The sequence below is a fragment of the Jaculus jaculus genome, chromosome 4 (assembly GCF_020740685.1).
Source record: "Jaculus jaculus isolate mJacJac1 chromosome 4, mJacJac1.mat.Y.cur, whole genome shotgun sequence".
Lineage (NCBI taxonomy): Eukaryota > Metazoa > Chordata > Mammalia > Rodentia > Dipodidae > Jaculus > Jaculus jaculus.
The window spans coordinates 61,839,159-61,854,461 of record NC_059105.1 but is presented as its reverse complement, the minus strand read 5'-3'; the positions used below and the strand labels follow the sequence as shown (position 1 = coordinate 61,854,461).

The 15,303-nt window shown below is 41.4% G+C and overlaps 1 protein-coding gene across 1 annotated transcript in view; it reads right to left on the bottom strand.

The window, feature by feature from the left end:
• Positions 1-5,492: 5,492 nt before the first annotated feature.
• Positions 5,493-15,303, bottom strand: part of Nfe2l2 (NFE2 like bZIP transcription factor 2) — a 36,555-nt gene continuing 26,744 nt past the window's right edge. Inside the window, exons 2-5 of the mRNA XM_004660302.3 lie at positions 10,106-10,372; positions 9,331-9,420; positions 7,591-7,776; positions 5,493-7,200 (exon numbers count right to left, since the gene is read on the bottom strand). Of these exons, the coding sequence (XP_004660359.2) occupies positions 5,974-7,200; positions 7,591-7,776; positions 9,331-9,420; positions 10,106-10,372 (1,770 nt within the window). The 3' untranslated portion in view covers positions 5,493-5,973. The remainder of the gene's footprint in view (positions 7,201-7,590; positions 7,777-9,330; positions 9,421-10,105; positions 10,373-15,303) is intronic.

Here is a 15,303-nt window from a genome sequence, read left to right as displayed (position 1 = left end):
TAATACCCTCCCTCCCCCCACTTTCCCCTTTGAAACTCCATTCTCCATCATACCCCCTTCCCCATCTCCATCAGTGCTTTGTTTACTTTCATGGGATGGCTTCCAATTGGGTGCAGTTTAGTAATTCTCAGAGGTTTTTGTGGTTTGTGTAATTTTGATAATTGGACAAGAGTGGATTTAATCACCAGAATAACATTTCTCAGGGTAAAGATTAATCCCATCAACAGCCACCAAAATCAAGACCTGTCAATTCAATTCCTTAGCTTCTACACAAAGCAAGACATTTGAAAGTGGTGCATACATCTGGTTTTCATAAATTCATTTGTGTTGCCTGTTGAGAATTTCAGCTGTGTATTCTCAGTAAATATTGGAAGAATCCTGGGAGGTTCTGTTAGTCTTTTCTTTTGCCTATCACATTCAAATGCACAACTGGGCTTGAGCCGTACTGTTTTATTGCTATCCCAGGTTGGTTAATAAAGCTCAAGAGATTAAAGTATTGGGCAGGGAGTTTACTTTAGAGACCTATGCTGGTAATTTGGCACCAGTCCTCTGGCTTCAGCATTCTGAGTGTTGGGATTATATCTGAGCTACACCTGGGTAACAAATAATTTCACGTGGAGGGCTACTTATGGCACCAACTAGGTTTTTTTTTTGTTTTTTTTTTTTTTGGGCTCAGTAATAGTGTATTAGGAGGTCCGATTGGCTAAGTTGGCCTGCATTTGATGTTTCATAGGGCTATTTTGAGTTTACAGTAGCAATCATAATGATTTAAGATAGTAAAAGTTATAAGCATTGTCAATAGTGTGTCTGCTGCCAAAAATATTAAAGGAAGGATCTTCAATTAGGTGTTAGAAAAACAGCTGGGTATGGTGGTGATACCTTTAATCGCAGCACTTGGGAGGCTGAGTTCAAGGCCATCCTGGGTTAGTTGCAGATCACCCTGGGCTAGAGTGAAAACCCTGCATCAAAAAACGTTTTTAAAGGCCGGTTATGGTGGCTCACCAGGGCCTTTATACACTAAAAGTGAACTCTAAACATATGAGCTAACTTGAACATCCAGCTTTATGTAGGTACTGGGGAATTGAACCCAGGTCCTTTGTCTTTCTGGCAAAATGCCTTAACCACTAGGCCATCTCTCCAGCCCTGAAAATTATTTTTGTTTTGGTTTTTTTTTTTTTTTTTTTTTTTTGGTTTTTTGAGGTAGGGTCTCACTCTGGTCCAGGCTGACCTGGAATTAACTGTCATCTCAGGGTGGCCTTGAACTCATGGCAATCCTCCTACCTCTGCCTCCCGAGTGCTGGGATTAAAGGATTTAAAGGATTAAAATTTGAAAAATTTTTTAAAAAGCCCTATCTTCTTATGAGAGAATTGGTACTCTAGGGCTTCAGCCACTGCAGTTGAACTTCAGGTGCATGTGCTACTTTGTGTGCTTTTGTCACCTTGTGCATCTGGCTTATGTAAGATCTGGAGAGTTGAACATGGGTCCTTAGCTTTGCAGGCAAGCAACCACCTTAACTGCTAAGCCATCTCTATAGCCCTAAAGTTTTGTTTTTAAATTTTGTCTAAGAGTTTGAGAAAGTCAAGAGATAATTGGTGCCTTAGGGCCTTCAGGCCTTGTAATTGAACTTCAGGCACATACTGTCTTGTGCATCTGGCTTATGTGGGTCCTGGGGAATCAGAGTCCTCTGACTTTGCAGGCAAATGCCTTAACCACTAAGACATCTCCAGCCCTTGACTAAGGGTTTTGAGGTTAGATGTTTCTTTTTCCTGAGGTAGCATCTCACTTTAGTTAACCTGACCTGGATCTCACTGTAGTTCCAAACTGTCCTTTAACTGATAGTGATCCTTTTGTGCCTCCCAGTGCTGGGATTAAAGGATCCCAATCTAAGTTAATTTATTTTTTTCTTAAAATATTTTTACTTAACCTGCAAGCAGAGAGAATGACTGTGTGCCAGGGCCTCTAGCCACTGCAATTAAACTTCAGATGAATGTGCCACTTTCTGCATCTAAGTGGGTACTGGGGAATCAAACACAGATCATTAGGCTTTGCAGGCAAGCGCCTTAACCTCTTGAGCCATTTTTCCAGCCCCACATTAACTTTTTAACATTTATGTAAAAATGGAGTTTTCATAGTTGAAGGCTAGGTATCAAAAATGGGCTTTAGGGCTGGAGAGATGGCTTAGTGGTTAAGCGCTTGCCTGTGAAGCCTAAGGACCCCGGTTCGAGGCTCGGTTCCCCAGGTCCCACGTTAGCCAGATGCACAAGGGGGCGCATGTGTCTGGAGTTCGTTTGCAGAGGCTGGAAGCCCTGGCGCGCCCATTCTCTCTCTCTCCCTCTATCTGTCTTTCTCTCTGTGTCTGTCGCTCTCAAATAAATGAATAAAAAATAGACAAAAAAAAATTAAAAAAAAAATGGGCTTTAACATGCTGGTCAGTAGTGGTTTTAGTAGTAATTGTCTTGAAAGCATTCCCAAACACATTTAACCGTGACTATGTAGTTAAACAATTAATTTTTTAAATATTTGAGAGAGGGGGAGAGAATGGGCATGACAGGGCCTCCAGCCACTGCAGACAAACTCCAGATATGGGAAAATGTTTTTTCGAGGTAGGGTCTTGCTCTAGTCCAGGCTGACCTGAAATTCACTTAAGTCTCAGGGTAGCTTTGAACTCAGGGCGATCCTCCTACCTCTGCCTTCCAAGTGCTGGGATTAAAGGTGTGTACCACCACGCCTGGCTCAAAAATAATAATCTTGAATGAGTTCTGAGCCTTAACCACAGAAGTAGGGGTATGGCAGAACATCTCAACAACCCAGCTCCCCTTCAACAACACAGCTCAGTTTCAGACTACAGATGGGGTTTCTCCTAAGATTGTCATTTAATCCATGGATGGATATTTCACTCAAATGTGGAATCATGTTTTTAGCTTAGAAATAAGTGAGGCTCCAGATATCTTGTGTGACTACCACACTTCCAGAGGAAATGGGCATCATAAGACAGATCTTTAAGATAGCAACTTCCATATGATTCTCACCTCCATTAGCCCTTTGTGTTATTTCAACCCAAAGCCTTAGTCATGAGTCATTTAATCTCCATTCTCTCTTTCCTCTTCTCATCTCTTGAAAAGATCATTTACTTGTCTACTAGATGGAATTTTCAAAGCCCAAATTAGCCAGATTTGGTGGTGTACACCTTTAATCACAGTACTTGGGAGGCTGAGGTAGGAGGATTGCTGTGAGTTTAAAGCTGGTCTGGAATGAGAGTAAGTTTCAGTTCAGACTGAGCTAGTGAGGCCCTGTGGGGGGAAGGGGGTGGAGCCCAAACTCACCTTTCCTGTTAATTCACTGACCCTCCCCCACTTGTAGGCCCAGTATAGGAATCTATTGAGAAACAGGTGTAGTAGTGTGAGTTAGGAGTGGGAGAAACAACTGAAATGGAGAGGTCATTGAGAAGAGAAATAAGGATAGGCAAGTGCTCGTAAGAACCAGACAATTTTGAGTGAAAGTTGGGGCTGACTGGTAGGCTGTGAAAGTCTAATGGATGGAGAGGAATTTCATGGAGGTGCCTGGTACAAGGTGTCACGCCGTGTTGTCTCCTAAGCCAGGCATCTCAGACTTACAGACTAGATGCCAGTCACCAAACTTGCTGTGAGAGGTTCAAAACACATTCCTGCAATGACTGAGTCTCGTTCTCTTAGTTGGACTTCAGTTACCAAAAATAAGGTTTAAGAGATTGACAAAGCACCTATCATTTAGGGAGCTTACTATGAGCCAAAGAATGTTTCTCCAAGTTAAAGATGAGGAGACAAGGCTGAGTGCTCAAGTGAGTTGCGGGAGGTCATTCTAGGGAATGGGACAAAGCACCAAACCTAAAGCAGCTGATGAATGGGCCGGAAGCTTTTATTTGGGCTTATAGTCTTGAGAGGAAGCTTCATGATGTCAGGGGGAGGCCTGAGCAGAGGCTGGGCATCTCCACTGCCACAGCAGGTTGAAATATCAGCAGGAGAGTGAGCCAGACTAGCAAGCAAGAACACCTCCTAAAATGCCACAAGCTAGGGATCCAGCATTCAAAACACATGAGTTTATGGGAGCATCTGATTTAAACCACTACACATGGGTAGCAAGCCCAGGTATTCTACTGCCCCAGGCTGGTGAATCTCTGCAGTATATTGGTCCTAGTGGATTGGTACCATTCTTCAAGTGGATAATTTTACATTGTAACACCTATCTGAACACACATCTTCTAACACTAGATAGGTTTGCAGGCTGCTCTGGGATTTTCTATGTAGACCAGGCTGGTCTGGAACTTTTGATGGCTTCCTAAATATTCCACTATACCTAGCTGTGAACTGTTGTTCGGTGTTTGAAAACAGTCTCAGCTGGGTGTGGTGGCACACACCTTTAATTTCAGCAGAGGTAGGAGAATCACCATGAGTTGAGTCTTGAAACTACACAGTGAATTCCAGGTCATCCTGGGCTAAAGTGAGACCCTACCTCAAAAAAAGTGTCTCGGGCTGGAGAGATGGCTTAGTGGTTAAGCGCTTGCCTGTGAAGCCTAAGGACCCCTGTTCAAGGCTCGGTTCCCCAGGTCCCACGTTAGCCAGATGCACAAGGGCGCGCACGTGTCTGGAGTTTGTTTGCAAAGGCTGGAAGCCCTGGCACACCCATTCTCTCTCTCTCCCTCTGTCTTTCTCTCTGTGTCTGTCGCTCTCAAAAAAAAAAAAAAAAAAAAAGTGTCTCATGTAGGCCAGGTTGGCTGTGCAGCCAAGAATGACCTTGAACATCTGATTCTCCTACCTCCCTTCCCAAGTGCTAGGTAATAGGCATGTGCCACCACACCCTGTTTACACCTAGCTCTTACATGAATTGCAGTGCTTAAGATGATGAAACTCAACCAGTACTACAAAGGGCTTAAAAATAAAAGCATGCTTATTTGTGTGTGGGAGGGGGTACATGTCCATGGCATGTGTGTAGAAGTCAGGGGACAGATGTGTCTTTGCCTTCCATGTCGTTAGAGTCAGGGTCTCATTGTTCACCACTTCATGTACCAGGTACCAGCCTGAGAGATTCCCATTTTATCACAGGAATACTGGGGTTACAGACAATTGCTACAGTGTCTTCCACACCTTCACATGCTGCACCTGCAATGTGGCTTGCTACCTTAAGTGGCAATGGTGTTTACTAGTGCTCTCAATGTTTGCCTAAGCTTCCTAGTCTCTCTTCACTAGAATGCCAATTCCAGGAACATGAAGATATTGGTTCTGTTCTTTGTATGAACTTTGCACACATCTGTTGTGTTGGCATGAATAAATGAGTATGTCATTTTTTAATATGTTCTTGGTTGAGATGTATCTGAAAACCCTAACACCAAATATTTAGCATAAAATACTTTTAAATTCTCAAAACGGTTCTGATAATGTAAAATATCCAAATGTGTTAGATGATTGCCTTATGGAAAATACTCTTGTGAATAAACTCAAATAATCTGAAGACGTAATCTAAGTCATAATATTCCTTTATTAGTGCCAGCTCCTAAGTTGTTTTCCCCCCAGAGCTAAACAATTTAATATAAAAACATCATGTTTTGTTCATACAGTATTGATATAAAAATATATAGTGGTTAGTTTGCAACAATTTGCTTTTAGCCAGATGTCATGTCATACAAATCCATGAATGTAACAAATGAGATAAGAACAGTATAAATAAGTTTTATAGTATTTACACTTATACAGAAACTAGCCCAAATGTTGTCTTAAGAAATTAACTTCATAGTGAAAATGAAACTGATTCAATATTGACATTTTAATGCTTTGCAAAGTTTCATATTTCTTTCTATACTATTTTTGGCTACAGTTTTGCATAGAATTACTTATAAAGTATATTTCTGCATTTCACATCACAGTGGGAGGTTTTAGTATAACAGTACAAAAAACAAAACAAAACAAAACTCGCTCAGGATAGATCATATCTTCCAAAATCTAGTTTCTCTTAACATCTGGCTTCTTACTTTTGGGAACAAGGAATACGTTCCCATCTCTTGTTTGCTGTAGGGAGTATTCGCTAGGAGAATAAGGATTTCCATCTTCATCACGTAACATGCTGAAGACCTCAAGATACAAGGTGCTGAGTTGTTTTTTCAGTAGGTGGAGGCTTCTGTCATTTTCTCCCTTTTCTTTGAGTAATTTTTCTTTTTCATCTTTCAAGTGACCTAAGTCTTGCTCCAGTTCTACTATATTTTCCAGTTTTCTTTTTCTGCAATTCTGAGCAGCCACTTTATTCTTCCCCCTCCTCCGTATGTCTCGGATCAATGCAAGTTGAGCCTCATTGAATTGCTCTTTGGACATCATTTCATTGAAGTCATCAACAGGGAGATTAATGATTTTTTCTACAGGGAATGGGATATGGAGAGCTTTTGCCCTAAGCTCATCTCTTGTGAGATGAGCTTCCAAGCGGCTCGCATGTTTGTCTTTTGTGAATGGGGCTTTTCGATGACCAGGACTTACAGGCATTTCCTTTTTTGGTGTATTTTCACATGGGGCATCAGGCATGGGAGCACTGTGCCTTCGAGCTGGTGACAGAGGTTGCACCGTGTCCTCAGAAGAATGTACTGGCTGTGTTTTAGGACCATTATGTTTGACACTTCCAGGGGCACCATCTAGCTCTTCCATTTCAGAATCACTGAATCCAGGTGGTGGGTCTCCATAGATGGAAGATTCCACTGAGTGGTCTGGGGAGGGCATGCTAGGACTAGTGTTCAGTGAAATACCTGAATCAGAATCATTGAATTCGGCTATGTTTTCAGGGTGCTTTTGGTTGAAAGCTTTACAAAGTGATAGGTCAGAGCAATCAATGGGCCCACTCAGAAGTTCACAGAGAGACTGACTTATAGTAGCAGAGGAGGGTGTACTGTTACTGACACTGGGTTCTGCTATGAAAGCAGAATAAAATTCGTCACCAAAATCTGTGTTTAATGTGGCATCTGAATTTAATGAGTTCATTGTCAACTGGCTGGGATCATCTGTGGAGAGGATGCTGTTGAAAGAATCCTCAAATGCATGAAGAAAATGTGGGCTGCAGTTGCCCATTTCTTTTTCCAGTGAAGGGATAGATGAGTAGAAATGGTAACTGTCGATTTCTGTCAGCGTGGCTTCTGGGCTCGGAATCGTGGACGTCTCAACCAACTTGTCATTTTCAATATTAAGACACTGGAAAAGAAGTTTATATTGTATGAATCAAGGTTAAATATGTTTAAGGACTACCTGGCAACCCATGTCTTGATAAATGTAGTAAACTTTATTCTCCCCATTCTTTAAGGTATTCTTTTCAGTAATTCAAAGTTAATTCTCATTTTTTAGTAGATGAGTACACCTTAAGTAAATGTACTGTTTTCAGAATTCCTGAATTAGACTTCAGGTTTAGAATGAATCTATCCTCAAGTACGCCATATAACTAACAAAGTATATGTGAAGTGAGTCTGGGCAGCTCTCATGACTAACTGAAAAGACCCTCAACATAATAATAAATAGCCAGAATGACTAATTAAAAGGCAGCAAATATAAAAGAACATCTTGAACACTGCAGTCAGTCTTGGTTACCTGTAACTCTGGAATGGAAAGTAGCTCTTGCCAGACTTGCTCCATGTCCTGCTGCATGTTTAAATCAGTCACAGCCAGCTCAAGAGAACTTTCGGCAGATTGAGACTGACTAGGAGCAGTGAAAACTGGGCTTTCCATGTGGCTGGGAATATCCGGAACAAGTGACTGAAATGTAACTGAAGAAACCTAAAATTGACAAGGTATTTATCGACATGAGTATGTTCTAAGGCACTTAAAAGTACAGTCAGCCACCATTCTACATTTCTCAATTTATTACTTATATAGAAATATAATGAAACATTTATGTTCTCCAACTGACTTCAAATTTACAATTTACTGAGTTATCTCATCCCTGTATTTAAAATTAAACTTTAGAGCTGGGGTGATAGCTCAGTGGTTAAAGGCATTTGCTAGCAAAACCCGTTGGTCTGGGTTCGATTCCCCAGTAACCACATAAATCCAGATACACAAAGTTGGTACATGTGTCTGGAGTTGGTTTGCAGTAGCGAGAGGCCCTGGCACACCCATACTGTCACTCTTAAATAAAAATATTGAAAAATAAAGATTAACTTTAAAGTCAATAAAAGTAATCATTAGTATTTGTTTCTACAACACCTAGTATTATACTTAAAACAATAGATTTATTATGTTTTATTTTTATTATTTTTATTTGAGAGAGAGGGGTAAAAGAAAGAGAATGGGCATGTCAGTGTCTCTAGCCACTGCAAACGAACTCCAGATGCATATGCCCAACTTTGTGCATTTGGCTAACATGGGTACTGGGGAATCAAACCTGGGTTCTTTGGCTTTGCAGGTAAGTGCCTTAACCACTAAGCCATTTTTCCAGCCCTGTTATAATTAATTGTTAACTGAACTCTTGGTTTATTAGCTGGCTATTTACTTACTAAAAAATTGTATGTACCTATAACAAAGGAGGCAGTCCCATGGTTAGGCTGATTCATGTTTTTGGAGGTTTTGTATTGTGTAAGGAATCTTTAAAACAGAACCTTAGCTGGGCATGGTGGCGCACGCTTTTAGTCCCAGCACTTGGGAGGCTGAGGTACAAGGATTGCCATGAGTTCGAGGCCACCCTGAGAATACGTAGTGATAGAATACAGGTCAGCCTGGACTAGAGTGAGACCCTACCTCGAAAAACCAAAACAAACAAACAAACAAACAAAAAACCCATAGAGCTTTAATCCCAGCACTCTGGAGGCTGAAGAAAGGAGGATTACTGTGAGTTTCAGGCCAGCCTGAGATTCCATAGTGAATTCTAGGTCAGCCTGGGCTAGAGTAAGACACTACCTTAAAAAACCCAAAACAGGGCTGGAGAAATGGCTTAGCGGTTAAGCGCTTGCCTGTGAAGCCTAAGGACCCCGGTTCGAGGCTCGGTTCCCCAGGTCCCACGTTAGCCAGATGCACAAGGGGGCGCACGCGTCTGGAGTTTGTTTGCAGAGGCTGGAGGCCCTGGCGTGCCCATTCTCTCTCTCTCCCTCTATCTGTCTTTCTCTCTGTGTCTGTCGCTCTCAAATAAATAAAGAAATAATTAAAAAAAAAAACCCAAAACATCTATACATACATGCATACACATACACACACCTATTATGGTTTTCAGGGCAAAATATTTCCTTGAAAAAAATTTTCCTTCTAATATTTTCTTTTACTCTCTAAATTATAGACACGTTAAAGGAACTAAGGCAGATAAGTTTTTTTTTTTCCTGTTATTCAAATGTTTAATACCTCATTATCATCTACAAATGGGAATGTCTCTGCCAAAAGTTGCATGCAGTCATCGAAGTACACAGCATCTGGTTTGGGAATGTGGGTAACCTGGATTGAGAAGGAGAGGCAGAAAGGAAGGAAAAGTCATTAAATGTCCTGCTGCCAACCTAAAGAGTCATGACTGGTATGATTCATGAATAGTGCTTATAATCTATTATCTCAGTTTAGAAATTAGTTAGGTGCACAGACTCAAACCAGATTACTTGGGTTCAAATCTTAGCTCAACCCTTTTCTTTTAACAGTGTTGGGGACTGAACCCAAGACTTTGTTCATGCTAAGCAGTCACTACCACTGAACTATGACCCTATCTGCCCCCCAAGTTTTTGATCTCAGCAAACGATTTAATCCTTTGGAGTAATTTTTGTTCATGATTGAAAATGAGAATGCAGTTGTGCTAGGTCAGTTAAAATACATAATTAATGCCATGCCTGCTTGAAGCAATGCCCACTAGGTGTGCGCTGCTAGTACTATTGCTGTTTGATCACAACAGGATGTTTCTATAATTATTATAAAGTTCTTTCCTATGATTTGTGTCCTAATCTTACAGCAGATATCAGGTAAATAGCTCAGGTGCTGACTGAACTCATTGGGAGGCTAAGGCTGAGAAGTAAATATGGTCACAAAAACATAGTAAAAGGCACACAAGGAACTCAAGTCTAGATACAGTACTTTTTCAGTTATTGCTTTCTTACACCCAGCCATACATACTCTTTCCCAGGAGCTAAGTCTGTACCTGGGAGTAACTGGCAGGTCCACTGGTTTCTGTCTGGATGTGCTGAGCTGGCTGAATTGGGAGAAATTCACCTGTTTCTTCATCTAGTTGGAACTGGGCGAAGAAGGCTTTCTCCTGCTCCTTTTGGAGTTGTTCTTGTCTTTCCTTTTCAAGCTTTTTCTGCTTTTCCAGCTCATAGTCCTTCTGTCGCTGACTAAAGTCAAATACTTCTCGACTTACTCCAAGATCTATATCTTGCCTCCAAAGTATGTCAATCAAATCCATTTCCTATTTTTTAAAAAGAAGAGGAAGGAGAGATGGTAGTTAAGATGACTTTAATGCTCAGTTTGGTATATTGCTGACAAGGGGATGGTTACAGACAAAATCTGAGAACACAGATCCAGCATTTTAGAAGAGCTCAACTAATTCCATTCAACAAGTCTATTCACTACAAACTGTACAGCAACCCATTCTAATCATAAGTTGGGTCCTTAATGACTGAGTAATGGTAGGACCAGATAAGTTACAAATATTTCAAGTCACTGTGTTTAAAAGGTGCCTCTGGGGCTGAGGAGATGACTTAGCAGTTAAGTGCTTGCCTGTGAAGCCTAAGGACCCCAGTTCGAGGCTCTATTCCCCAGGACCCACTTTAGCCAGATGCACAAGGGGGCGCACACGTCTGGAGTTTGCAGTGGCTGGAGGCCCTGGCGAGCCCATTCTCTGTCTCTCTCTCTGCCTCTTTCTCCTACGTTCATACAGCAAAGCATATAATTAAAAACATGCACCTGAAAAGCAACAAACAAACAAAAAAACAAAAAAAAAAAAACCAAATAACAAAAAAAAAACCCAACTATAGAATGTAAATTTGGTGAATGACGGTGATGGTTATTTTGTCGTGACTGCTGGTTGTGATGTTGAGAGCACTGGACACCTCCACGTACTTTACCCACTACTCAGTACCCACATCCGTCCCCCTTCAGTTGCGGTCAGCTCTTGTGATAACTATCCAGCAACGCACACTCCAAATCAATCCAGTATGCTTTGTTTTTTCATTTCCTGTAACATGTTCAGAAAGCACCATGATGGATCCTTATCAGCAGACACAAAGAGTAACTCAGCATCATTTAGATCAGCTCTAGCGCATTCTGGTTTTCAGGGATCTAATCTGAAACTGATGGAACTGAGGAGCTTGAGTGGCTCTCACAGCTCAGTTCACCTCTTTACCTGGAAGGCTGCTAAAAGGTGTTTCAAGTAAGCGATAGTATCTAATATGTAGCCAAGGACCACCTTGAACTCCTGACCTTTCTGCCTCCACTTCCCTGCTGCTGGGATCACAGATGCTAGCCACCATGCCCAGCTGTCCCCTGATTGTTCTCAGTCAGGCCTGGGAGCATTCAATGTGATCCTCGGAGCATCCACCCAAGTTTCAGAGTTTTAAGAGGTTTTTCCCTGAACTTTGAGGCTTATGCTATAAAGTCTGCAAAAGAAAACTGCTTTTTACAGGCTGCATTTCAAACAACTACTTAGATTCCTAAACTCAGACATGTCTATCCAAGTACAAACTAGGGCCAAATCTGCTTAGCATATGAGATCACAGGAGACTAGGCATGTTGTGGGAGGGGGGATGGTGAGGGTTTGACCACAGGCCTACATTCAGACATTCTGAAAATTTCTAATGGAGTCACAATGTGTTTCTTGTCATAGCCAAGATGTCATACTATGTTATTCTCAGATTTCTATGCACGTTTTCAGAAGGAAAGGCCTGTAATAAAAAAAAAAAAAAGAGAGAGAGAGAGAAGAGAGACAGGTGGCATGTCAGAGCCTCTTGCTTCTTCTTTAAACAAACTCCAGATGCATATGTCACTTTGTGCATCTGGCTTTATGTGGGTACTGGGAACTTAAACCCAGGCTGTCAAGGTGCAAATATGCACCTTTAACCACTGAGCCACCTTTCCAGCCTGCATTTTTTTTGTTTTGTTTTTCAAGGCTCTAGCCCAGGCTAAACTGGAATTCACTATATAGTCTCAGGCTGGCTTTGATCCTCCTTCCTCTGCCTCCCAAGTGCTAAAATTAAAGGCGTGTTGCCATCATGCCCGGAATTTTTAAAAAAAATTTCTTTATTTGAGAGAGAAAGAGTGTGGAAGAGACAGAGAAACAGAGAATGGACATGCCAGGGCCTCCAGCCACTGCAAACAAACTCCAGACACATAATCCCCCTCATGTATCTGGCTTATGTGGGTCCTTAGGCTTCGCAGGCAAATGCCTTAACCACTCAAGCCATTTCCCCAACCCCATGCCTGGCTTTAAAAAAAAAAACAAAACAAAAAAACAGGATCTCACACTAGTTCTAGCTGTCCTAAAACTCTTGAGCAATCAAGCCTCCTGCCTCCCACGTGCTGGGAATACAGGTTTGAGCCACCACCTCTGGCTTCAGAGATTCACTGTTGTATGAAACATTTAAAGCATTACTGAAAAAGAGCAGCCTAAGTCTGTTAACTCATGGCTCTGCCTGGGAGGCCTATAGGATCAGTGCTGTGCTCCGTGACGAGCAAACAGGCAGGCAGTATTTCCTGTAAGGAGCCGCGTGACTAGGCGCATGACTTACACCACAGATGACCCATTGCTGTGAAGCCTGAACATCATCTGAGAGGAAATAATAGTCTGGGTGGAGCCCATAACAAGCAAGAACAGGACACCAGCCAGCAGGGGAGGTGCCTAAGGAAGAACTAAAACTGCTCTTAGGAGTCCAAGGCTCTAAAGAAGTGAAGCTTCCTGCCTGCCTGCCTCTCTCCCAAGCCCCTAGGAAAGACAACCGCGCGCACTGTAGAGTCATACCAGCAGAGATTGGGGAGGGAGAAGAAGGTGGGATGGCTTGTACAACATTCCAGTACATATTTCCTTAAAACTGGTCAAAATGTTTCCCAAGGGAAGACTGCTGGCGGGAGCCTTCTTGTGGCATATGGAGTGAATGTTGTCTGCCACTTAGTGTCTGAATTTCTTGTTTTGTCCTTTAGTGACTCCTGAGTTTGTTCTAAATCATGTTGCAAATTTGGTTTACACAGAAGACAATAAGAAACAAAAATGTTGGACAATTCAAGCAAAAGCACCATCTGGCTGAATATCTCAAATGTATACACCATCATTTCCCATCTGGGCAAAACGTCACAGGGTTCATGGAAATCTGAAGTTGGACTATTAACTTAATGCCACTCTGTAACATCTTTGTTTAAACAAAGATCTTCAACACAACAGACTATATACTGTCTTTGTTTGCCACTTTTTTGTTTGTTTGTTTGTTTGTTTGTTTTGGTTTTTCGAGGTAGGGTCTCACTCTGGTCCAGGCTGACCTGGAATCAACTCTGTCATCTCAGGGTGGCCTTGAACTCATGGCAATCCTCCTACCTCTGCCTCCCGAGTGCTGGGATTAAAGGCGTGAGCCACCACACCTGGCTGTTTGCCAATTTTTATACTTTGACTAAATTGCATTTATCAGGCTCAGATGATCAAAAAATATCAAAATAGGGCTGGAGAGATGGCTTAGTGGTTAAGGCGCTTGTCTATGAAGCCTAAGGACTCATGTTTGATTCTCCAGGTCCCACCTAAGCCAGATGCACATTGACACAAGCATGTAATGTTGCACATGCTCACAAGGGGGCGCAAGTATCAGGAGTTCAATTGCAGTGGCTGGAGGGAGGCTCTGGCACACCAATTCTCTCTCTCTCTCTTTTTTTTAAAGGCCTGTCAGGTTTGCCTCAAAAAAAAAAAAATCAGAAAACATAAACTAAAGATAAGATTCTTGTCCTAAACTTAAGCTATTCAGTTCACTAAGTCTTTGTAATAGAATTGGAAATGAAAAGATCAATAAACTGCTTAAAATAATAAGTTGTATATATTAATTAGCACAAAATGAAAACTGATCTTCTCTCAATTTTACAATAAGAGTAAAGGCCACACAGTTTTCCCTTCCTTTTTTTTTTTTTTCTTCCAGACAGGGTTTTACTATGTAGCCTAGGCTGGCTGCAAACTCATAATCCTCTGGGTACCTACCAAGTTCTTCTCTCTCTTTCTTTTCTTTTCTGTTTCCTTCTCTTTCTTTTTCTTTCAGGTTTAAATGAACAACATTTATTTCAAATCAAGAAGAAAAGAAAGCAGAGAGAACAGACTCTGAAATGAGGGGATTTAGAGCTGGAAAATCTGCCAGCCCCAACAGGAGCTAGATCTTTATCAAAGGAGGGAAGCCTGCCCATCCAGACTCCATGGTTGGTCAGCTTTTATTCTTTATCTTATTTATTTGACAGAAAAAGGCAAAGAGAGAGAGAGAGGATGGAGGGAGGGAGAGAATGAGCACACCAGGGCCTTCATCCACTGTAAACAAACTCCAGACACGTGCCACCTTGTGCATCTGGCTTACGGGGGTCCTGGAGAATCGAACCAGGGTCCTTTGGCATTGCAGGTAAACACCTTAACTGCTAAGTCATCTCCCCAGACCACTTTTATTCTTTCTTAAAACTATTTCCATTAAGGAGACAATAAATCTTAAAGCTTCCATGAGGTCTTGACATCCAAATATTAGTCAATAGTATTCACTAAGTTATTCCTTTTAAATATATACTTCATTATATTACACCACATGATGATGTTATGTACCTTGAAGCTAAGCCTGGTTTAGTTATTTATTTTTGTTCCCCATAGACAATGCCTAAATATTTTTAACAAAACCAGATAGAGAGGGCTGGAGAGATGGCTTAGCAGTTAAGGTACTTGTCTACAAAGTCTAATGACTCAGGTTCAACTCTCCAGGACCCATGTAAGCCAAATGTACAAGGTAGCATATGTCTGGAGTTCTTTTGCAGTGGCTGCAGGACCTGATGTACCCATTTTTTTTTTCTCTCTCTCTCTGCTTGCAAAAAGAAAAACAAACAAACAAACAAACAAAAACCCAGAAAACATGAAACATGTTCTATGGTCTGAAATACATCCAAGTAAAAACAACGGAGGGCACACCTGAATGTTGAATTCACTAAATAGCACAAATAGCTCCTCGATTTACAAGTTCCACTTAATAAAGTAAAATGTCATGAGGCAGATATGTTTATGACTATATCTCATAAATATTTGTCTATTTACTTTTTAAAAATTTATTATTATTATTTATTTATTTATTTGAGAGCGACAGACACAGAGAGAAAGACAGATAGAGGGAGAGAGAGAGAATGGGC